We start from the raw sequence: 23,957 nt of genomic DNA, 5'->3' as shown, positions 1-23,957 counted from the left end.
AGGGCACCTAAGGAGCAACTCCATATGAAACATTTCAGGGTCCAAGAGAGGTCTTTGGAGGGAACTGAAACTGAATTTTGCACAGCGACAACCTTGAAACCTGAAAGACCTGGAGAAGATCTGTATGGAGGACTGGGCCAAAATCTCTGCTGCAGTGTGTGCAAACTTGACTTCTGTAATTTGTTTATGTGCCAAATATTAAGTTCTGCTTTTCTAAGGTATCAAATATTTTTTCATGAAATAAAATACTAATTAATTATTTAAAAATGATACAATGTGATCTTCTGGATTTTTTTTTTAGATTCTGTCTCTCACAGTTGAAGTGACCTAACATAGAAATTACAGACCTATCCATTCTTTGTAAGTGGGAAGACTTGCAAAATCGGCTTGAGACCAAATAGTTATTTCCCCATGGTATGTCTTTCCAATAACAAGGAGATATCATTTCCCATGCTGGCACCGATTGCGAGTGTTGTCCCTTACATGTCGCACAAACCATGGACCTATAACAGCACAAACTGGAATCTCAATGTCTGAAGCAAATATTTTAATTGTAACGTCTATAAATCACCAAAACCGTGTGACACGATCTATTTTCCAGTCTAATGGTGCCCACAGCCATCACTTCTTCCATCTTCTTCTTGACCAGTTTTCACAATCAATTCTGAATGAATTTTTTTACATTTAAAATGAACATCTATGCGTTGACATAATCAGAACCAGCATGAAAAGGTCTTGAATTAATTGAGTTTCCAACCTAAAAAGAGAGAAGAACTTTTAGAAATCAGATACATTTCCCAGTTCTCTTTTTAGTCCATTTTGACTTCCTCCTCCATTGTGATTTGTAACATTTTTCATCATAGAATATTGTTTTGCAATTGTATTCTTAATACAATGACTACAGATACATTATAGACTGAATAAGATGTTACTACCTGTAAAGTATCATAATCTCCTCCCACTTCTCCCCTTTGGAGGCTTGTATAAGTGAGCTCTGTGTTTTCTTGACTCTAGAGAAAAAATAACCAAATCATTTAAAAGAATCTAAAAACAAACTTCCCCAAGTTGAAATTTTTCATTTTATTGAATTAAAAAAAAAAAAATTCTAGTGGCAGTGTTTTATTATTCTTTTTTTTTTTTCCAGAATTCTCTTTATTAAAGTTTGTTATATTTACACAAATATTAGATTATGTAAGTTTTACATCTTATACAAAGTTTACACAGCATTCCAAATCAGTATCTACATTAGTGGGGCTAATTTACTAAGGGTTAACGGAGCGCATTATCGCCAGGTTTCCCGATGATTTCCGTTGTGCGCTGCATTGCCCCGGGATTTTGGCACAAGCGCATTTTGGCTGCAAAAACTTACCGGCTATGGAGAGGGCTCAGCCCGTGAGCCCTCTCCATGCACCTGCACCCGGCATGTGGCGTGCTATTACGTCACATATCGGTAAGGGGTTATAAGATGAAGACTGGTATAAGAAGCAGCGTTTTTTTAAATTAAATTATTTTTATTCCATTCCCTTTTAAAGAATGGCTGGACCATTATACAAGATCTTATACCTCTTGTATCATCCCCTTCATCCTCATAGACTGTAAGCTCTTGTATCATCCCCTTCATCCTCATAGACTGTAAGCTCTTGTGTCACCCCTCATCCTCATAGACTGTAAGCTCTTGTATCATCCCCTTCATCCTCATAGACTGTAAGCTCTTGTGTCACCCCTCATCCTCATAGACTGTAAGCTCTTGTATCATCCCCTTCATCCTCATAGACTGTAAGCTCTTGTGTCACCCCTCATCCTCATAGACTGTAAGCTCTTGTGTCACCCCCTCATCCTCATAGACTGTAAGCTCTTGTGTCACACCCTCATCCTCATAGACTGTAAGCTCTTGTGTCACACCCTCATCCTCATAGACTGTAAGCTCTTGTGTCACCTCCTCATCCTCATAGGCTGTAAGCTCTTGTGTCACCCCCCTCATCCTCATAGACTGTAAGCTCTTGTGTCACCTCCTCATCCTCATAGGCTGTAAGCTCTTGTGTCACCCCCCTCATCCTCATAGACTGTAAGCTCTTGTGTCACCCTCTTATACTCATAGACTGTAAGCTCTTGTGTCACCCCCTCATCCTCATAGACTGTAAGCTCTTGTGTCACCCCCTAATCCTCATAGACTGTAAGCTCTTGTGTCACCCCCTAATCCTCATAGACTGTAAGCTTTCGTGTCACCTCCTCATCCTCATAGACTGTAAGCTCTTGTGTCCTCCATCATCCTCATAGACTGTAAGCTCTTGTGTCACCCCCTCATCCTCATAGACTGTAAGCTCTTGTGTCACCCCCTCATCCTCATAGACTGTAAGCTCTTGTGTCACCCTCTCATCCTCATAGACTGTAAGCTCTTGTGTCACCCTCTCATCCTCATAGACTGTAAGCTCATGTGTCACCTCCTCATCCTCATAGACTGTAAGCTCTTGTGTCACCCCCTCATCCTCATAGACTGTAAGCTCTTGTGTCACCCCCTAATCCTCATAGACTGTAAGCTCTTGTGTCACCCCCTCATCCTCATAGACTGTAAGCTCTTGTGTCACCCTCTCATCCTCATAGACTGTAAGCTCATGTGTCACCCCCTCATCCTCATAGACTGTAAGCTCTTGTGTCACCCCCTCATCCTCATAGACTGTAAGCTCCTGTGTCACCCCCTCATCCTCATAGACTGTAAGCTCTTGTGTCACCCCCTCATCCTCATAGACTGTAAGCTCCTGTGTCACCCCCTCATCCTCATAGACTGTAAGCTCTTGTGTCACCCTCTCATCCTCATAGACTGTAAGCTCATGTGTCACCCCCTCATCCTCATAGTCTGTAAGCTCTTGTGTCACCCCCTCATCCTCATAGACTGTAAGCTCTTGTGTCACCCCCTCATCCTTATAGACTGTAAGCTCTTGTGTCATCCCCTCATCCTCATAGACTGTAAGCTCTTGTGTCACCCCCTCATCCTCATAGACTGTAAGCTCTTGTGTCACCCCCTCATCCTCATAGACTGTAAGCTCTTGTGAGAAGGGCCCTCCCTCTTATTGTTCCATATGACTGTTTGTCCTCTGTAATGTTATTTGTTTTTGTCCCCTTTGATGTGTAAATTGCTATGGAATTTGATGACGCTATAGAAATAAAGATTAATATTATTAGATGCACTATGATAAATTCCCCCATAGACTGGAGAGAGAAAGTCATAACATGACAAACAATGATGCACTGATCGCTCCCCAGGTTCTTGAAAGTTTGATAATTTCATTCAGTAGCAGAAATCTAGATCATCAAAATCGAGTTTCTTCACTTGTTCTCGTTCAGTACTGGATATTACTCTACATTATGACTTACCTCAGGTTTCTGCATTTTACAACATATTTTCTCCCTAGAAAAAAAACAACATCTGTAAATCAGATGTTTCCTTCCCATTTTACATGAGAGGATAAGAAACTTAAGTTGTATCTGTTTAGGCCAGAAGCCAACGTAATTCTATTGGGATCCCTGAATATTGCCGCAAGCCCCCTATGCGGGGGGGCAATCTTAGGTCTATAGAGATCTGTGTGATATCCATCACAAATATTGGGGCTCATTTACTTAGCCGTCCGACGGTGTTCACCGACAGTGCATTGTCCGTGTATAATGCGCTGTGCGGGGAGTCACTAAGATCGTGCGCCCGATATCCTGCATGTGTCGCTTCCCCGCTCAGGTCCCCGGAGTTCACCTTCTTCTTCCTGGTGCATGTAAGTGCATTGTCCGTGTATAATGCGCTGTGCGGGGAGTCACTAAGATTGTGCGCCCGATATTCTACATGTGTCGCTTCCCCGCTCAGGTCCCCGGAGTTCACCTTCTTCTTCCTGGTGCATGTAAGTGCATTGTCCGTGTATAATGTGCTGTGCGGGGAGTCACTAAGATCGTGCGCCTGATATCCTGCATGTGTCGCTTCCCCGCTCAGGTCCCCGGAGTTGACCTTCTTCTTCCTGGTGCATGTAAGTGCATTGTCCGTGTATAATGCGCTGTGCGAGGAGTCACTAAGATCGTGCGCCTGATATCCTGCATGTGCCGCTTCCCCGCTCAGGTCCCCGGAGTTCACCTTCTTCTTCCTGGTGCATGTAAGTGCATTGTCCATGTATAATGCGCTGTGCGGGGAGTCACTAAGATCCTGTGCCCGATATCCTGCATGTGTCACTTCCCCGCTCAGGTCCCTGGAGTTCACCTTCCTGGTGCATGTAAGTGCATTGTCCGTGTATAATGCGCTGTGCGGGGAGTCACTAAGATTGTGCGCCCGATATCCTGCATGTGTCGCTTCCCCGCTCAGGTCCCCGGAGTTCACCTTCTTCTTCCTGGTGCATGTAAGTGCATTGTCCATGTATAATGCGCTGTGCGGGGAGTTACTAAGATCGTGCGTCCGATATCCTGCATGAGTCGCTTCCCTGCTCAGGTCCCCGGAGTTCACCTTCTTCTTCCTGGTGCATGTAAGTCCATTGCACGTGTATGATGCGCTGCGTGGGGAGTCACTAAGATCGTGCGCCCGATATCCTGCATGTGTCACTTCCCCGCTCAGGTCCCCGGAGTTCACCTTCTTTTTCCTGGTGCATGTAAGTGCATTGTCCGTGTATAATGTGCTGTGCGGGGAGTCACTAAGATCCTGCACCCGATATCCTGCATGTGTCACTTCCCCGCTCAGGTCCCCGGAGTTCACCTTCTTCTTCCTGGTGCATGTAAGTGCATTGTCCGTGTATAATGTGCTGTGCGGGGAGTCACTAAGATCCTGCACCCGATATCCTGCATGTGTCACTTCCCCGCTCAGGTCCCCGGAGTTCATCTTCTTCTTCCTGGTGCATGTAAGTGCATTGTCCGTGTATAATGCGCTGTGCGGGGAGTCACTAAGATCGTGCACCGATATTCTGCATGTGTCGCTTCCCCGCTCATGATGCTTTTATGTGTGCCCCCTCCATATGTTGCATTGACATCCTGGGCACCCCGCCGGACAATAGCGCCCCATTTCGGTGTCTTTTTGTCTGGGCACTGTGTCCGTTTTCCTATCATTTCAGAATGGACATTTCATCCGGCCACTGCCATTAACCCTTTCAAGATTTTATAGAACCTTTCTGCCATTGCCATTTCCAATCCTTACACCCACATAATGTTTGGACGCAGGCTATATTGGTCTACTATCCCCCGGATGAGCCTTCTCTTAGAGGCGAAACATGACATGTAGGGTTCTTGACCAGGTGTGAGCCCGACAATATTTCTCTATCTGCCTTTTGACTATTCACGCCTACTATCTCCACTGTCTAGGGCCCATTGTCCCTTCAATATTGATAGAGGCTTTTTTTCTGTTACACTGTACATCCATATTTTGAGACTTTTTTTATGAACTGCCCCCCCCCCTTCTCCCTACTCCTTAATTAGGGCTAATGGACCGACAATAGGGTGAGGTTCCTGACGGGGTGGCAGCTAGTTAGGGCTGCAGCTCCGTGTTGAGGTACAAGGGTCAATTAGGGATTTCCCTCTCCCCTTCCCTCTTAGGGTTAGATAGGGTACTCCGCACTCCACAGCTGTAAGAGTGCTTCCCTCAAACCCTGTCTCGATTCCAGACACGTGGTGATCTCCCTCTACCCTACTACTACTTTTACATTGGCGCATATGATAGTGTATACCTATATTATACGTGAGGAATACTTACCACATCAGCACCTTCAGCAGATCGCTTCTCACCTAAATTACTCTCAGGTATGTGACCTTTTCGATGACAATATTGCTATGCACATATGGGAATAGGGAGTTGCTGTATTACTGCGCCCACTGTGTAGTAGCACACAAGCATCGTTCTTTTGCTGGTTGGTGTCTCTAGTACTCCAATTGGAGTTAGTGTGGTAGGTAAAAAGAAGTGTATACAGTCAGGGATACATAAGTATAAAGATGTGAGTTGATGGAGTTCTGCTATAAAATAAAAGCTTATTTGTGGAAAATGGGCAAATAACAGAAGCATTTATGTATTCAATGTATCAATATTATGTGCCATAAGAATTAGTTACCGTATATACTCGTATATACTCGTGTATAAGCTGAAAAACCTCACCTCAGCTTATACACAAGTCAATTAAAAAACTTAATACTCACCCTCAGGCTCCCGGAGCCTTGGCGCCGCTCTCGATCCTCGGCGTGGCTCTCAGCGGCTCCTCTTCTCTCTTCTTTCTAGTCTAGCCGGCAGAGTTGCGTCCATGCGATCTGCCGGCCCACGCACACTATGATGCCGGCCGCATCATAGTGTGCGACGGCCAGCAGATCGCATGGACGCGACTCTGCCGGCTAGAGAAGAAATAGAGAAGAAAGAAGAGAGAAGAGGAGCCGCGCCGAGCATCGGAGGTGAGTGAATATCGCCGGAGGGTGAGTATTAAGTTTATTTTTTTTATGTGCTTGGCATACAGGGGGCTGGCTGTATACTATATGGGGCTGGCTGTATACTACAGGGAGCTGGCCGGCTGTATACTACATGGGGCTGGCTGTATACTACAGGGGGCTAGCTGTATACTACATGGGGCTGGCTGTATACTACATGTGGGCTTCCTGGCTGTATACTACATGGGGGCTTGCTGGCTGTATACTACACCCTCGGCTTATACTCGAGTCAATAAGTTTTCCCAGTTTTTGGTGGTAAAATTAGGGGTCTCGGCTTATACTCGAGTATATACGGTATTTCTGCTATAAATAGTGAAGAAAGATTTGTACCATATGTTCTATTATCTGATAGAAATGTAATAATATATACATAATGCAATGCAATACAATACATTAATGTCATTATAAATGATATTATTGCTTGAGTTTCAAAGGTTGTTCATTTTTAATTTGCAAATTCTGTTTTGCGCTTGACTAAGATGCTCAGATTCAGCAAGATAGTTCTATAATTCTATTCTCCGAATTGCATGGGCAATAGTGAAGCCTGTATTCACATCAGAGATATTCCTAACCCTATGTGCAAGGTAAGAGTAATAGCCTCCCTAATACATGCAGTGAACAACGCTGTCGCCCTGGACAGGGGTGAACTTAAACTAAAAGCTGCCTGACGCGAGATTTAGAATGGTGTTCCCTCTGCCCCATCTAGTAGTTATATTTGAGGTTATTTTTTAGTAAGTGTGTTCTCCATGCAGTGTCTTACATCCATGCTGCCATTAGGTGTGTCAGGCTTAGAGGTTGTGGATCCTCTGAACCACCACGGACGATGACACAAGCCGACACCTGGGACCGGAGTCTAAGTGGCACCCGGTTATCATCAAGAGCCCGCCGCAAAGAGGGTTGGACTTGCTGCGGCGTGGTACCACCAGGTCGTTCCACAAGTGTGACTTGTCCGCGGTGGCAGCCAAGGTCGAGGTACAGGAACAGCAGGCAATCTCGTAGTCAGGGACAGGCAGGAGGTCAAGACGGGCAGCACAGGGTCGGAGTCGGGAACGTAGCAATAGGTCAGGGCAGGCAGCAGAGGAGCGAAGTCAGAAACGGAATCAAGGTCACAACGGGAAATCTCAATAACAGCACAAGGCATCAGACACAGCTTTCTCTAAGGCACGAAGATCCGGAAGGGTGTGATGGAGGAGGCAGGTTTAAATAGCCTTCTGGGAAAATGGCCAGCACCAATTAACAGTGTGCTAGCCCTTGAAATTTTCTGAAGCCGGCACGCGCGCGCCCTAGGAGACTGGGACGTGCATGCACGGACCACAGATGGGAATCCGGAACGGGGAACAGAAGTGGTGCCGGCGCCGTGCCAGCGGTCACCGAGGGACACGAGTGAGCCAGCGACCCGCGATATGGGTCGCGGGAGCACCTGTGACAAGGTGTGAAGAGACACTATTTTTAAGTGTCAGCTCCTGTTTTGTAGCAGGTGACTGCGCCCCTGATGCTGCCCCCCCCATCTTGTTACAAGTGGTGCTGCCTGAGGCAAAAGGCTCAACTCACCTTATGGCTGGTGCACCCATGGAAAAACCCAGGGTTGGGCTGAACTATTGATGTGTGAACAAATTTCTTGATTTTACGAGTATGTTTGAATAAATACATTTTACTGAAACCCTAAGATAATATGCACTATATTCACCCTAATTCACCTAGATTCCAACAGGACAACAGTGGTGTTCACTGCATGAAGTGGGGAGACAATTGCTGTGAATCACGGCTCTGCTCATCTTTGGAGATATCTAGCCCAGGACGGAATTTGCAAACTTGTTAAACTTTTTGGACTTTCTGCTTGGGACTGGTGCTACTCAGATAAGTATAACTTCTTTGTTTTCTTTTTGGAGCTTTTATTGTTCTGCTTATTTTTAGTGATTGTTTTCTTCCATGCTATCGCTTTTTTATTTAATTACTACCATCATTTATGGCACTTACCCTTTTAAGATGAAGAAAATTCCTAGAAGAATTATACCTAAAAGTGTAAATCCAGTTTTTCCTCCAATTATCAAAATATTGTTAAGTTTCTCATTTTCAGGAGCAGCTAAAAAAGAATATTATAAAAAGATGAGATTTCTCAATAGTTTATATCAAATTTAATGTAAAATTATATTGTTTCAAAGAGAACCTGGTACCAGGAAAGTAATTTTTAGCTGGTGACAGGTTCCAATAGTCTATACTGAATACTGACTGCTACTACTTTATAAAACTTTTTTTCACATTTCCTGCAGCATGTGGTGAGTCTCTAGGGAGGGAAAGCTGCACCCTGTGTGTGCCAGTGTCTCCTCATACATTCTTCCTCTACTCCACACCATCCCCCTCCTTCCCCTGCCCGCTCAATACACATGAGAGTAATTGGGGAGGGGGGGGAGATGATCAGTGTGTAGGAGAGGAGACTAAGACACAACACAGGCACACACAGGCTGCAGCTGCTTCCTCCCTGGGACTCACCACAGGTTGCTGGCAGGGAGCCAGATAATGTGAAATAAAGTTTTAAAAAGTAGTGGCAGTATTCAGAAAGCTGACAAAGGCTTTAAATATAAAACATCACATGTTGGATTACAAAGTGATAATAAAACTAACTATAATGTGCAGCTTGTGGCAGTGGGTGCTTACTGTAATTTTTCATGCATCTTTTTAACCCCATAGTGACCAAGCTCATATGTGCCTCTATGTTTAAGCCCTATTTCTAAAAACTGCCATATGTCACTTTATCCCATAATAACTTTAGAACGCTTTAACGTACCCAATTGGTTTTGAGATAGTTTTTTCCCGACATGTTGTACTTCAAGTTAGAGGGAAATTTTGGTAGATATTTTTTGCATTTATTTATGAATAAAAGGTGAATTTGGCAAACATTTTGAAAAATATTAACTATTTTCAAAATTCAAAATGTTTTTCAAAATGATAGTCTTACTACCCAAATTAGTTAGTAAGGGTATAGGGGGCATTTTAAACTAGTAACGACAGAGGAAAAATCAATCCCATTATGTTAGTTGAAATAATTGTTTCAGATGTTTCATTCATTCTCTGTTCTTTTGACAATAAATGTCCAGATATATCAATGTATATCACATGATGAGCAATGAACCCGACCATGGCATTAAAATGGCATCATAACATGGGTGCTGACATCTTGGTCCCAATTATCTCCCCACATGGCTGCTGTGACAGATGGGACCCTCCATGAGGCCCCTCTAGCTGTCATTCAGTGATTACTATAAAAATAAATCATATAAGTTATCTGGGCATCCCAAAGTACCTAAGGTACCAAAATAAGCAGTAATTATATATCATGCAGTGAACACTGTGATGACACAAATGATCTCAGCTCCTACCGTGTGAAAGCGTCTGGCGGGGGAGAGCACGGAGCTCACTTTGCCTGAGCGTAACGAGTATACAGAACAAACTTTTTTCCAGCTCAAATCCACCAACATGGACAGGTACATCTTGAAAGTGAACACTGTAACCCTGTTTTATATATATAATAATTCTGGGGGGTTATATATATACAATATGTTCTAAATAGTTATGCACGGTAATGCACAGTACACAGGGAAAAGAGTTCTATCTTTCCCCGGCCATGCTCCGTGCATCCCAATGGAGAAGGGAGGGGTGCTCACCGCTCCTCCTCTCCGGCCCAACATCCCGTATGCCTATTCATCTACGGACGGGTGGGCATATGTTAGTGCGAATGTAGCCTAAGTCCTGAATGCAGGGAGGGTTATCTCTGGTGGCTGACTGCATCCTGAATGGAAGGACAGAGGATGCTATCTGCAAGTATAGCTGCATGGAAAGGGAAAGTACCCTACTGCAGCTCTCCAAAAATCGATAGTCTCAGTGTGTTGCCCCTGACAGAAGTACTGCTGGTTCTGTCCTGATGATGACCTTGGGCTTAGACCATTGGGGTTTGTCTTCTAAATCCATCACATATACTACACTTTTACTAATACTCACTATGACTCATAAAATAAAACTCTGGAGAATCGGCGGTTCCAATCTCGTTACCGGCAGAGCAGATGTACTTCTCCGAGGTCCCGTTCTGCACCGTTATCAGTTCACCGCTTCCCATAAAGGTCTTAGTTTCTCCAACCTTGTGCCATGTGTATGTAGTCACTGCCGGATTGGCTTGGCTTGTGCACCGTAACGTCGTGTTATCTTCTGTCTTCTGAAGAACTGATATAGTTACATTCTGTGGTTTATCTGTAAGAAGAAAAAAGCTTTAAGGCAGTTTTTTTCTAGTGTACCTTTAAGATATCAGGAAGGCTTAAATTTATAGATTCTTAGGGGGTGATTTATCATTAGACCGGATCCTTAGGGCAGTTTTTTGTCTGTCTTTGGAGCTCCACTGCTTTGACCTCTCATAAATCTGCTGCCAGTGTATTATGTTATGTGGGTTGTTTGCAAGAGTTGTATGAAAAGTCTCAAAAAAACTACTGTATATACTCGAGTATAAGCCGAGGCCCCAAAAACCTGGTAAAACCTATATTTTTTTTACTCGAGTATAAGCCGAGTTTGGGTTTTCAGCACATTTTTTGTGCTAAAAAACTAGGCTTATACTCGAGTATATATGGTAAATTAAAAAATAAAAAAATCAAAAGTCACAGAACATAGTGGTGGGGGCCGGTGTTAGTTTGCGCAAAAACGGAAATCATCAAATCATGAATTCAGTCCTATTGTGAAATCTAGTCTATGTAAATAATGAATTTAGCTCAAGCAGGGTCTATGTCCCAGGGATTTTTCACTGTCCTATGCTTATTTGGCACAAAGGAAAGTCACAAGACAGATTTTGTACCACAACTGCACCAAAAATAGACAAAAAAACTATGATAAATGACCCCCACTGTGTATAACATGCTTCTAAATCGTTTTCTTATTTTTGTAGTGGAAAAACAATGGAGTCAATGGGGGTCATTTACTAAAGGCCCGATTCGCATTTTCCCGACGAGTTACCAGAATATTTCCGATTTCCATGTATTGCCCCGGGATTTTGGTGCATGCGATAGAATTTTGGCGCATCGGCGCCGGCATGCACGTGACGGAAATCAGGGGGGCGTGGCCGAGTGAAAACCCGACGGATACGGAAAAACCGGCGCATTTAAAACAAAAAAAGTGTCGCTTGGGACGCGCTTACCTTCACTCAGCCCGGCTCGGTGAATTTCAGGGCATTCCGATGCTTTTCAGCGCCACCTGGTGGACGTCGGTGGAACTGCCTTAGTGAATCCCGGCCGGACCCGAATCCACCGCAGAGAACGCGCCGCTGGATCGTGAATGGACCGGGTAAGTAAATCTGCCCCTAAGACTGGCGCATTGTTCACCAGTCTTAATCATCACCAAACACCTGTGAAGTGGCAGACCGGGGATATCAAGAGCTTCCAGACACTGGTTTAAGAGGGGTAAAAAGTTGCGAAATCTGTGCAAAATCTTTTTCACGCCTTCCTCGCCAGAAAACCGACTCACAAGGCATGAAATAATTTTTTTCCTCTACTACTTATGGAATATTGGCCGAATCTGCTCTGCCATATCTCACAATATCAGAGCAGAGGTTGGAAGGAAGATCTTCCATTTGCCTTCAGAATTAAGCTTCCATGGCGCTTGTTCTTTGGCTAAACTTGAAGGATATACTTCCCTTTTTTGTGATAGATTTTTTTTGTGATGTGCAAGTCCACCATAAATTATATATACTGGGTATTTTTATGAGAACCACTGGAGTTGAACATTTCTGAATTTTTTTATAAACATATTATGAAATGTAATAGAAGTTCTGGAAAGGTGCAGATTACTTACATGTAATATCCAGGATTACAGACTGCCTTGAGATTTTCATATTTGGGAAAGTAACCGTACACTGAAGCTGTGTTTTATCATCTCTGTATGAAGGGGTGAAGGTGAATGTAGACGTTATCCTCCAAATTCCTCTGTCCAGATCCTCATGGTTCCTAATAACTTGTATATCAGGCTTATTCCATGTAATGGATGGGGGGCTGGAGGCGCAGGTGTGGTTTACAGAACAGGAAATAGTGACTGCTTCATTCTCTTTATATTTATTGGATACCATCAATAATGGTGCAGGTGGAGAATCTGAAAGAAAGAGAAGAGAAGATTTCCAGACATGGATCGTACTGGCTATGCTTCATGTGCTGATAACTTGAGAGGCCTCAATCTTTTTTTTCATACTACTGCAACCAGTAAAAATTTTAAAAAAAGAGATTAAAAAGTTGGACATTTCCACTCATTCTGTTATTCCAGAACATGGCATAACAAAGACTTTTTACCCCAAAGATTTTTTAAAAAAATATAAAGATATAAAGGCAAAACAACACTGTTAAAAATGTGGTATCTCTGCTATCTTACTGACTCACAGAATAAGGCTATATTCACACTGCCGTTGCCCGCCCGTACCGTACCGTAGCAGGCAACGGCAGTGTACGGGGAGAGGAGGAGGAGGTGAGCGCAGCTCACCCCCGCCCCTCTCCATAGCAACCTATGGCGTACGGCCCCGTATTACGGGAAAAGATAGGACAGGTCCTATCTTTTTCCCGGGTACGGAACGGTACGGTGCCGCACGCGTGCGGCACCGTACCGCTCCCGTAGGGTGCCGTGCGCCCATAGGAGTGTATGGGGGACGTATATCGGCCGTATATACGTCCCCCATACGTTCGTGTGAATATAGCCTAAAAGTGAGAATATCAGGTGCCAATTTTATATATAAATATCACTTCCGACGGCAGTTCAACAGTTATTATCTCCATTTTCCTAAAACTCAGAAACACAAGAGATACAGCCCCAGAGATACAGCCCCCTGAAGTGTAGCCCCCTCCAGATTCTTAGCCATCAGGCTACAGGGAGCATTTGCTGCGCACAGGAGCTGCTGCACCTCACAGATAATGGAAATATGCACTTTATATGTTACTACATTCTGATAAGGGATAATATCAACTAATATTCATGTTTTTAACCCTTCTCTATGCAGAACTATCTAAGAGCACACTTTCACTCTTATTGCCTTTTATTTTGTGATAGTTTTCTGTTGTTGGGAAAATTAACTGATACAATGAACATTCAAACCCAGAACATGTCCATAAAGTTATATGTAACACCAAAAACACACACATGTTCTGGAATAAAGTTTTTAATCCCACCATCCTCCATTACTTACACCGATGTTATGAGGTTCTCACTCTCCTTCTTATGATCCGTGGAGGGTTCTGTTATTGTGCGGATAATACATCGGCGACATCTAAACGTGACTTTATTATCTCATTAGAGAGGTTTATGGATATATAGTTATTTATTTGGGTTACCATTATGTAGGGGAGCGTACAATAATAGATCTGTGTGAATTTTGTAGCTGAAAAGCAGATCTCTAGTTATTACAGTGTTAGTGATATTATGATGATTTATTTATGTGAACATATCAATAGGGCACATTTGTGAACTGTACACATGTCCATGTATTACATTTAGGAGATGTGAAGGGAAATAGTTTCTGTTTGGAGCACATTTTTTGCCATCAAAGTCAAATTTTAAGTATTTTTTTGTAAAATGTTTCATTTCGAATCAAAGTTGCATGAAGGCGCCTATGTCTATAAACTCTTTGATGCTATTTTGAAAATGTGTCTGCTTTCAGAAAATATTGGTCCCTATTCCCAATGGGCCTCACAAGTCTAGTCAGCCTACCAGTAATTTTTTGGAGTGTGGGAGAAAACCGGAGGACTCGGAGGAAACCCACGCAGACACAGAGAGAACATACAAACTCTTTGCAGATGTTGACCAGCGCTGCAAGGCTGTAGTGCTAATCGCGGAGCCACCATGCTGCCCATAAATCTCCCTATCATCTATCTATCTCCTATAAAATTCTCCAAAATTACAGTTTGTTTTACCATACTAAAGGGAGCCTCTTGCTGACTGTGACTGGCCATAAAATAGTTTTATTTTGGGGCCCCACTTTTAGTTTTGCCCAGGGCCTCACTTTGTCTAGAACCGGCCCTGAGAACAGGGCATGTTGGGGTATATGGCTGGAGGTGCACACTGATAGGCTCAGACAGCCTAGCTTAGAAACACCAGTATAACCCATATTCTGTCCAGAGTGACAGAAAATAATATGGTAAAATTTGTCAAAATTTTGTATACATTTTGCACTATAAAACCCCAAGGTCTTTTACTCTATGGAACAAATTGTACTTCCTAGTGGCCTCTTTTTATATTCTGTGCCGAGTGGAAAAATTTTACCAAAATATTTTCTGTCACTCGGCACAGAATATGAAATGATGCCACTAGGAAATACAATTTGTTCCATAGAGTAAAAGACCTTTAGTGACAAAGATTGCCTGTAATAGTGGCAGTGCCCTCACAGTAGCTGTAAAAGGGACAGTGTCCTTACAGTAGCCATGATAGTGGTAGCCCCCTCATAGTGGCAGTAATAGTGACAGTGTCCTCACAGTAGCCATAATAGTGGTAGTCCCCTCACAGTAGCCGTAATAGTGACAGTGTCCTTACAGTAGCCATGATAGTGGTAGCCCCCTCATAGTGGCAGTAACATTGGTTATCACCCAAAGTGGCCTAGTTATTGACTGTCCCCCCACAGTGGTGATAAAAGCAACAGTGCTGACATAGTGCTCTGGTCCCCAACAAACTTCTATTCCCCAACCCTGACAATTAATATTGTCCCTCCCACTTCATCATAGTAAATGGACCAGAGAATTTTATAAAAAATAAAACCTGTGACTCACAGCATGCAGATATAATGACCTCATTATATGGTCTCTGTAATAATTTACTATGGGGCAGCGTGGCATTAGCTCCTGTGCTCTGCCACAATAAGGGGGTGCAGAGAGTGCGGTCAAAACCGAGCTAAAGAGGCTAATGGGGCCCATAAGGTGTCACTTTCCCATATGAGAAAACTTTTACTATAAACCATACATTATAGTCAGGGGCCTGGCACTGGGGCCCATCGGCTTCCAGTTACGCCACTGCCCATGAAGCTCATCCTTTAGCTGCAGGGGATTTAGGATCAGAATCTGCTTTTAATGTGGCTCTCCACATCTGCAAATTTAGCAATCGGTTCTGGAGAGCCAAGGTGGACCGTCCCATCTCACCCCAGCCCTCATTGCTTTGAGATACAAATGTGACTTTCTCTAAAAATATAGATTACAGGGAAATAGGAAAAATTTTATGGAAATATTATAAAGTGTCAAGGAATTTGGGAGAGGGTAGATCCCCTTTTATTTGAGGACATGGAGCAAATTATGAAAGGATAGTGAACTCATGGCAGCTCAGAACCTCTGATCGTTGGCTAATGGTATTCTGGAAAAGCTTAAACCCCATAGTATATAAAATGCCCTCTCTTACCTATGACTGAGACTCTACAGATTTTTCCATGGAGGTGATAAGAGTTTATATCTTCATTGACCCCGGGGTAGATCTCCACTGCTTCTTGTACATTGTTGATTCGCAAGTGTCCATTGAATCTCCGACCTGGAAAGTTCTTCCTCTATATTTGTCCACCACATCACTCGGGGTCCTACTATCGAATATCTTCGGGTATCCTATGGGCACATTCTTATACCAGAACAAGGTAAAACTCTGGGTATCATCGGGAAAAGTGAGACGGCAGGGAATCTCCACACAAGATCCCTTTACCACCTCTATAGACCGAGGGAAGGTGAAGCCCCAATCCTTGCATGAGAAATCCGAGCAACCTGAAAGAATCCAGAAAAAAAGATATGTCATGTGTATACGTCACACAGCAGCCAATCACAATAATGCACCACACAATCAGGTGCTGGATTTATAAATCCTGGGTGGGGGGGGGTGCTGTTGGAATAATCATTTCAGAAACAATCTGTGGTCTCCTTACTTCTAAAATCAAATGGGAAATGGGGGGGGGGCATTAGAAGTGAAAAAAAATCTATAAATCTATATTTTGCTAAGAAGGGAGAAAATCTGTATAAATTATTGTAAAAAAGTAGCACATTGGTTTAGGTTGGACATTTTTATAAATACCTGATACTTTGACTTGGACAGTTTTCTTTTCTTCCTCTGTGTTTAAATGAAAGGCATTTATGGTGTCACTTATCCCCGGATAATACCGCGCTGTATATCTCACGTCTCGGATCCTCAGGGAGCAGCTGTTTTTCACATTTCTTATAAGTGATGTGCGCCCCCTGTAGTCCTGGATGACCTGATGTTGGTCCTCACTGTACACTATTGAATATTTGAGCTTATTGTACTTATACCACACAATCAGGTCGTCTCTATAGTCAGCGGGGGCAGTGAATGTGCAGGGGATCTCCACATCCGAGTGTTTCACCACATTTATAGATGGAGGGAAAGTAAATGTCCATTTCACTTCATCTCCAGAACACCCTGAATAATAAAAGTCATATTATAAAATATTATTACTGACAGCAGTCACATAACAAAGGCTGAGTTCTTGATTATTATTATTTTTTTTTTACTTTTCACTGTTTTTGAATTCTAATGTTTTTTGGTAATGCATTTTATCATGGCAGGCTTATATTCATCCTCGTTTAGGTTTTATACGAAGTTCTTTCTTATGGTATTTTCTCAGTGCCGGTGTTTTTGTTTTTTCTCATATTGTTATACACATCTGTGCATAGTAAATAATTATTGAACCCGCCCGATGAAGCCGTAAAAAAAACTGTTAAAAACCTGCCAAAAATGATGATTTTTACCTATTTAAACCCACAAAATTTTGTTATCAAAAAAACATATGTACTCCAGAATGTCCGCAAAAAAAAAAAGCCATCAACCAGCTCCGTAGCCAAAAATATTTGAAATGTTGTGCCACTTGGAAGACGGCGATGCACATATGATAGATTTTTCCCCACATTGGTCTTTATTTGGCAAATGTAGTAAAACATAAGAAAAAATATTCATGTCTGGTATCCTTGTAATCGTATCGACCCATAGAATAAAGATAACAGGATTATTAGTCTATACGGTGAACACCAAAAAAAACTGTAAAAAATCCAGCACAGAATTGATGCTTTTCTGCTCCTTCCCTCAAAAAAGTTCATACATTTTCAACAATAGGGGATGCCAACCCCAAAATGGTAACAATGGAAAAAGCATCTCATCCCGCAAAAAAATGCAGTCACATGGCCCCAATAACGAAAAAGCTAAAATTTTATAGCCTTCAAAAGGGGGCAACGAGAAAACTAAAATCCTGGCAGCTGCAGGGTGCTCCTTCCCTTCTGCACCTCGCTGTGCCCCCATAACACAAGTAACGGCCGTATATGGGGGGTCTCTGTACTCGGGAGAAATTGCATAACAAATTTTAAGATGGGTTTTCTCTTTTTATCTTTTGGAAATGTGTAAATTTTAGGGCTAAATAAACATGTAACCGACAACATTTGACCATTCTAAATTTCACCTCCATTTTGATTCAAATACTATGAATTAACAATCTTCCTAGAAGCTGTTTCTGATAGTTTGAAAATGGGTAAATTATATAGGGGTTTTTTTAATGCAAAATATAAAAATTTTCATTCAAAACAGTAATTATTCCATAATAGTAGTAATTTGTAGCCACGTGACATCAAAATAAATTATCCAGACATTTCAAAAATTATGAAAATGTAAAGTAGACACATGGGAAATGTTATTCAGCAACTTATTTAGGTGGTAAATCGATCTGCCTGAAAATGCAATGATTTCGAATTTCTAAAATGGAAAGTTTTTCAAAAAATTCATCATTTTTTTTCTTTTTTTTTGTAAATAAACGCAAATATTATCAGCCAAAATTTACCACTAAAATGAAGCACAACATGTGGGGAAAAAAACTCTCAGAATCGCTTTGATAAGTAACAGTGTTCAAAAGTTATAATCATATAAAGCGACGCAAGTCAGAATCCAAAAAATGGAGCTGAGCCTTAAGCTACAAAATGGCTGCGTCCTTAAGGGGTTAAAATTGGTAAATATTAGAAAAATGCCAGATGTTCCCAACCAACTCTACTGCGGCGTGGACCGGGTGTAGCAGAGAACCCCGGACCACAAAGGAGGAGTAGGGAGTGTGATGAGTAATGAGTAATGATCCATATAAAGTTACTTACACTGCGTTTTATCAAGAATGAAAATATAATAAATATTTTAAAACTATAAGATTCCACCTACCCAGAGTAAGAAGCAGAAGAAAACATCCTCTTAGAAAGCTCCGGGTCATTGTTCCAACATGGTGTCAGTTTAAGGTTTTTGCTCTTATAACTTCTATTTTGTTGTGGAAAAAACTAAAGTAAAGGCAAATATTAAAAAAAGTAAAAATATGTAGAAAAAACTGTCTGCACACTGACTGGATATTCCTTACAAAAACAATAATAGGGTAATCCCACAATCACACATTTTCACCCGATCATAGAATCGGTGATACTGTGGGGCTCCTGACTGTAGGACGTTGTCCACCTCCTGTACCATACACTGTATCAGGGCCGGATTAAGGCTGGTGGGGGCCCCTGGGCGCAAAATCTGGTGGAGGCCCCAACCGAATGCAACAAAGATACAAATTATCCTGCTCACAATCCACTATGCTTGCAGCAATACATCCACATACAGCCGCCTCAACCCCCAGTAATACACCCACATACAGCCGCCTAGTAACACAGCCGCCTCACCCCCCAGTAATACACCCACATACAGCCGCCTTGTAATACAGCCGCCTTGTAATACAGCCGCCTAGTAATACAGCCGCCTAGTAATACAGCCGCCTAGTAATACAGCCGCCTAGTAATACAGCCGCCTAGTAATTCAGCCGCCTAGTAATTCAGCCGCCTAGTAATTCAGCCGCCTAGTAATTCAGCCGCCTAGTAATTCAGCCGCCTAGTAATTCAGCCGCCTAGTAATACAGCCGCCTAGTAATACAGCCGCCTAGTAATACAGCCGCCTAGTAATTCAGCCGCCTAGTAATTCAGCCGCCTAGTAATTCAGCCGCCTAGTAATACAGCCGCCTAGTAATACAGCCGCCTAGTAATACAGCCGCCTAGTAATTCAGCCGCCTAGTAATTCAGCCGCCTAGTAATTCAGCCGCCTAGTAATTCAGCCGCCTAGTAATTCAGCCGCCTAGTAATACAGCCGCCTAGTAATACAGCCGCCTAGTAATACAGCCGCCTAGTAATACAGCCGCCTTGTAATACAGCCGCCTTGTAATACAGCCGCCTAGTAATACAGCCGCCTAGTAATACAGCCGCCTAGTAATACAGCCGCCTAGTAATACAGCCGCCTAGTAATACAGCCGCCTAGTAATACAGCCGCCTTGTAATACAGCCGCCTAGTAATACAGCCGCCTCACCCCCCAGTAATACACCCACATACAGCCGCCTAGTAATACAGCCGCCTCACCCCCCAGTAATACACCCACATACAGCCGCCTTGTAATACAGCCGCCTTGTAATACAGCCGCCTAGTAATACAGCCGCCTAGTAATACAGCCGCCTTGTAATACAGCCGCCTAGTAATTCAGCCGCCTAGTAATTCAGCCGCCTAGTAATTCAGCCGCCTAGTAATTCAGCCGCCTAGTAATTCAGCCGCCTAGTAATACAGCCGCCTTGTAATACAGCCGCCTAGTAATACAGCCGCCTAGTAATACAGCCGCCTAGTAATACAGCCGCCTAGTAATACAGCCGCCTAGTAATACACCCACATACAGCCGCCTAGTAATACAGCCGCCTCACCCCCCAGTAATACACCCACATACAGCCGCCTCACCCCCCAGTAACACAGCCGCCTCACCCCCCAGTAACACAGCCACATACAGCCGCCTCATCCCTAGTAACACAGCCATATACAGTCGCCTCATCCCTAGTAACACAGCCATATACAGTCGCCTCGCCCCCTGCAGTACAGCCATATACAGTCGCCTCGCCCCCTGCAGTACATCTATATACAGTCTCCTCGCCCCCTGCAGTACATCTATATACAGTCTCCTCGCCCCCTGCAGTACAGCCATATACAGTCGCCTCGCCCCCTGCAGTACATCTATATACAGTCTCCTCGCCCCCTGCAGTACATCAATATACAGTCTCCTCGCCCCCTGCAGTACATCAATATACAGTCTCCTCGCCCCCTGCAGTACATCTATATACAGTCTCCTCGCCCCCTGCAGTACATCTATATACAGTCTCCTCGCCCCCTGCAGTACATCTATATACAGTCTCCTCGCCCCCTGCAGTACATCTATATACAGTCTCCTCGCCCCCTGCAGTACATCTACATACAGTCACCCCCCCATAGCTAGAGACCCCCAGCCCAGGTCAGATGACCCCCCCTTTTCTTCTTTTCTTTCACAGACAGAGAACACCCCCTTCCCCCCCCCCCCCTTCCCCCCCCCCCCCCCCCAGTCCAGGACTTAGCTTCTCTCAGAAAATACCTTTCAGCCGAGTTGTGAAGGGAAGCGCTGACCCATGACAGGCAGGGAAGCCTCCTCTCACAGTAGATAAGCCGGCAGTATACAGAAGCCGGCATTTCCCGGGCTCACAGCAGGTCACGTGACAATGAAATGCACGTGACCCTGTGACGCTGAAACAACAAAGAAGAAGGGAGCTGAAAGTCTCTGTCTAGGAGCGATGTGCTGCATTGTTGCAGCACATCGCTCCAGGTGGAGACAGACAGCTTATCGTCTCCTACCAGGGACTGGTAGGCATCCGGATGGGGGTGGAAACGCACCGCTCTCCAGATAGCTGTAGTGTCCGTGCATGGCGGGAGCGATGCGCTGCAGCACAGCCGCAGCGCATCGCTCCCAGTTTCAGAGAGCTCAGTGTCCCGGAGCGCCAGCGGTCCGCCGCTGGCGCCGCAGATCTAATGCCCGCATGATTTTTACAAAAGTTCAATTGCCATATGGTGGAGGCCCACCCCGGGAACAGGATGGTGGGGGCCCCTGGGCGCGAGCCCCGGGAGCCCCGCCTATAATCCGGCTCTGCACTGTATACACAGACACATCGTATGTAACACACAGGCTCAGGATTATACACATTATATACTCACCCCGGCCACATCTAGCACTGAAGAAAACCTGCAATATCCGTACTATCACTTTGTCATTATATTTAGAGAAGTGGCTAGATATCGGCACATCTCTAGTTTCCTCGTTGCAGTTACTTCTCCGAAAACAAATGTAGAAGTGCTGGAAATAGAGAAAGACGACACTTCATCTGATGACAAAGATATGAAAGATGACAAAATCTCATCTGTGTAACATGATGAAAGTGCTGAAATTCTTCCAGGTATCGACCCATAGAATAAAGATAACATGATTATTGGGCTATACGGGGAACACCAAAAAAAACTGTAAAAAATCCAGCACAGAATTGATGCTTTTCTGCTCCTTCCCTCAAAAAAGTTCATACATTTTCAACAATAGGTGATAGCAACCCCAAAATGGTAACAATGGAAAAAGCATCTCATCCCGCAAAAAAAAATGCCATCACATGGCCCCAATAACGAAAAAGCTAAAATTTTATAGCCTTCAAAAGGGGCCAATGAGGAAACTAAAATCCTGGCAGCTGCAATGCTCTCCTTCCCTTCTGCGCCTCGCTGTGCCCCCATAACACAAGTAACGGCCGTATATGGGGGGTCTCTGTACTCGGGAGAAATTGCATAACAAATTTTAAGATGGGTTTTCTCTTTTTATCTTTTGGAAATGTGTAAATTTTAGGGCTAAATAAACATGTAACCAACAACATTTGACCATTCTAAATTTCACCTCCATTTTGATTCAAATACTATGAATTAACAATCTTCCTAGAAACTGTTTCTGATAGTTTGAAAATGGGTAAATTATCCAGACATTTCAAAAATTATGAAGACACATGGGAAATGTTATTCAGCAACTTATTTAGGTGGTAAATCGATCTGCCTGAAAATGCAATGATTTCGAATTTCTAAAATGGAAAGTTTTTCAAAAAATTCATCATTTTTTCTTTTTTTTTTGTAAATAAACGCAAATCTTATCAGCCAAAATTTACCACTAAAATGAAGCACAACATGTGGGGAAAAAAACTCTCAGAATCGCTTTGATAAGTAACAGTGTTCAAAAGTTATAATCATATAAAGCGACGCAAGTCAGAATCCAAAAAATGGAGCTGAGCCTTAAGCTACAAAATGGCTGCGTCCTTAAGGGGTTAAAATTGGTAAATATTAGAAAAATGCCAGATGTTCCCAACCAACTCTACTGCGGCGTGGACCGGGTGTAGCAGAGAACCCCGGACCACAAAGGAGGAGTAGGGAGTGTGATGAGTAATGAGTAATGATCCATATAAAGTTACTTACACTGCGTTTTATCAAGAATGAAAATATAAATATTTTAAAACAATAAGATTCCACCTACCCAGAGTAAGAAGCAGAAGAAAACATCCTCTTAGAAAGCTCCGGGTCATTGTTCCAACATGGTGTCAATTTAAGGTTTTTGCTCTTATAACTTCTATTTTGTTGTGGAAAAAACTAAAGTAAAGGCAAATATTAAAAAAAGTAAAAATATATAGAAAAAACTGTCTGCACACTGACTGGATATTCCTTACAAAATCAATGAAAGGGTAATCCCACAATCACACATTTTCACCCGATTATAGAATCGGTGATTCTGTATGTTGCATGGGCTCCTGACTCTAGGACGCTGGTCACATTGTACACCTGCTCTTCTACACACTGTATACACATCATATGTAACACACAGGCTCAGGATTATACACATATATACTCACACGTCCTCCTTACACCCCGGCCACATCTAGCACTGAAGAAAACCTGCAATATCCGTACTATCACTTTGTCATTATATTTAGAGAAGTGGCTAGATATCGGCACATCTCTAGTTTCCTCGTTGCAGTTACTTCTCCGAAAACAAATGTAGAAGTGCTGGAAATAGAGAAAGACGACACTTCATCTGATGACAAAGATATGAAAGATGACAAAATCTCATCTGTGTAACATGATGAAAGTAGACCTGTTCGTGGGGATTTATTTGATATTTCTTTGTAAAGTTCTGGTGAAATTCTTCCAGGACTCCTACAGATATCCCAGGAATCCGGGTGTCCTCACCCACACAGTTGTGTATGAATCACTGTGCTCTGGAGCAGGACTCTGGAGCTTTTCTTTTCTGGAGCTTTGTATTCTTAAGGATATCACACTGGTCTTGAATGCCATCTTACATACTGTCGGACATTTTAAAGACTCAGCATTCATTTCACATAACTTTGTGTAGTGAAAACTAGAGTTTAGGTGGGGTTCGCCCCTCAGCACACAAAGACTTAGTGCTCGCTAGCACCACCTAGGGGAAGGTATCCAGGTGAACATCTGGACATTTTGTTTATGTGAAGACAGCCAATGGTTCTACATTCCTTTGCGTGCTTACATCCCATAGTGTTACATTTCCAGGGTCAAGCCACCCAATAGTATTGCCCGCTTGTGTACTAGCACGCCCCATGCAGAGTGTGTTATGACTTTCCATATAAGAGTTTCAGTGCCAAAGAGAACAAAGCAGTCTT

At 43.2% G+C, this 23,957-nt stretch overlaps 1 protein-coding gene and 1 long non-coding RNA gene across 4 annotated transcripts; both read right to left on the bottom strand.

The window, feature by feature from the left end:
* Positions 1–532: 532 nt before the first annotated feature.
* LOC140134590 (B-cell receptor CD22-like) lies at positions 533–20,984 on the bottom strand. Of its 3 annotated transcripts, none has more exons than XM_072155022.1 (10): positions 20,846–20,983; positions 18,601–18,713; positions 16,468–16,830; positions 15,814–16,163; positions 12,250–12,543; positions 10,420–10,665; positions 8,401–8,506; positions 3,373–3,406; positions 936–1,010; positions 533–757 (listed from the first exon to the last, which is right to left on the bottom strand). In XM_072155022.1, the coding sequence occupies exons 5-10, from the start codon at positions 12,518–12,520 to the stop codon at positions 698–700; spliced, it is 792 nt and encodes a 263-aa protein (XP_072011123.1). In that variant the 5' UTR covers positions 12,521–12,543; positions 15,814–16,163; positions 16,468–16,830; positions 18,601–18,713; positions 20,846–20,983; the 3' UTR covers positions 533–697. The 3 variants fall into 3 exon arrangements, 1 of the variants encoding a protein (XP_072011123.1); XR_011856360.1 differs by lacking the exon at positions 533–757 and adding an exon at positions 5,708–5,964 and having other exon boundaries at positions 956–1,010; positions 20,846–20,984; XR_011856361.1 differs by lacking the exon at positions 533–757 and adding an exon at positions 5,708–5,961 and having other exon boundaries at positions 956–1,010; positions 20,846–20,984.
* Positions 20,985–21,459: 475 nt separating this feature from the next.
* LOC140066108 (uncharacterized) lies at positions 21,460–23,293 on the bottom strand. Its single transcript, XR_011848116.1, has 3 exons — positions 23,175–23,293; positions 22,802–22,914; positions 21,460–21,598 (listed from the first exon to the last, which is right to left on the bottom strand). It is a non-coding gene; the product is annotated as an uncharacterized lncRNA (long non-coding RNA).
* Positions 23,294–23,957: the final 664 nt, after the last annotated feature.

This window comes from Engystomops pustulosus, chromosome 6, assembly GCF_040894005.1.
Source record: "Engystomops pustulosus chromosome 6, aEngPut4.maternal, whole genome shotgun sequence".
Taxonomy (NCBI): domain Eukaryota; kingdom Metazoa; phylum Chordata; class Amphibia; order Anura; family Leptodactylidae; genus Engystomops; species Engystomops pustulosus.
Note: the sequence above shows the minus strand (reverse complement) of the source record. Positions and strands in the feature narration are given on the sequence as shown.

Coding starts and splice junctions, on each gene's coding strand:
- LOC140134590 (XM_072155022.1), bottom strand. CDS start 12,520: ATGGTATCCAATAAATATAAAGAGAATGAAGCAGTCACTATTTCCTGT. Junction 1,011..3,372: donor GTAAAATGCAGAAACCTGAG/GTAAGTCATAAT, acceptor TTTTTTCTCTAG/AGTCAAGAAAACACAGAGCT. Junction 758..935: donor GAGATTATGATACTTTACAG/GTAGTAACATCT, acceptor CTCTCTTTTTAG/GTTGGAAACTCAATTAATTC.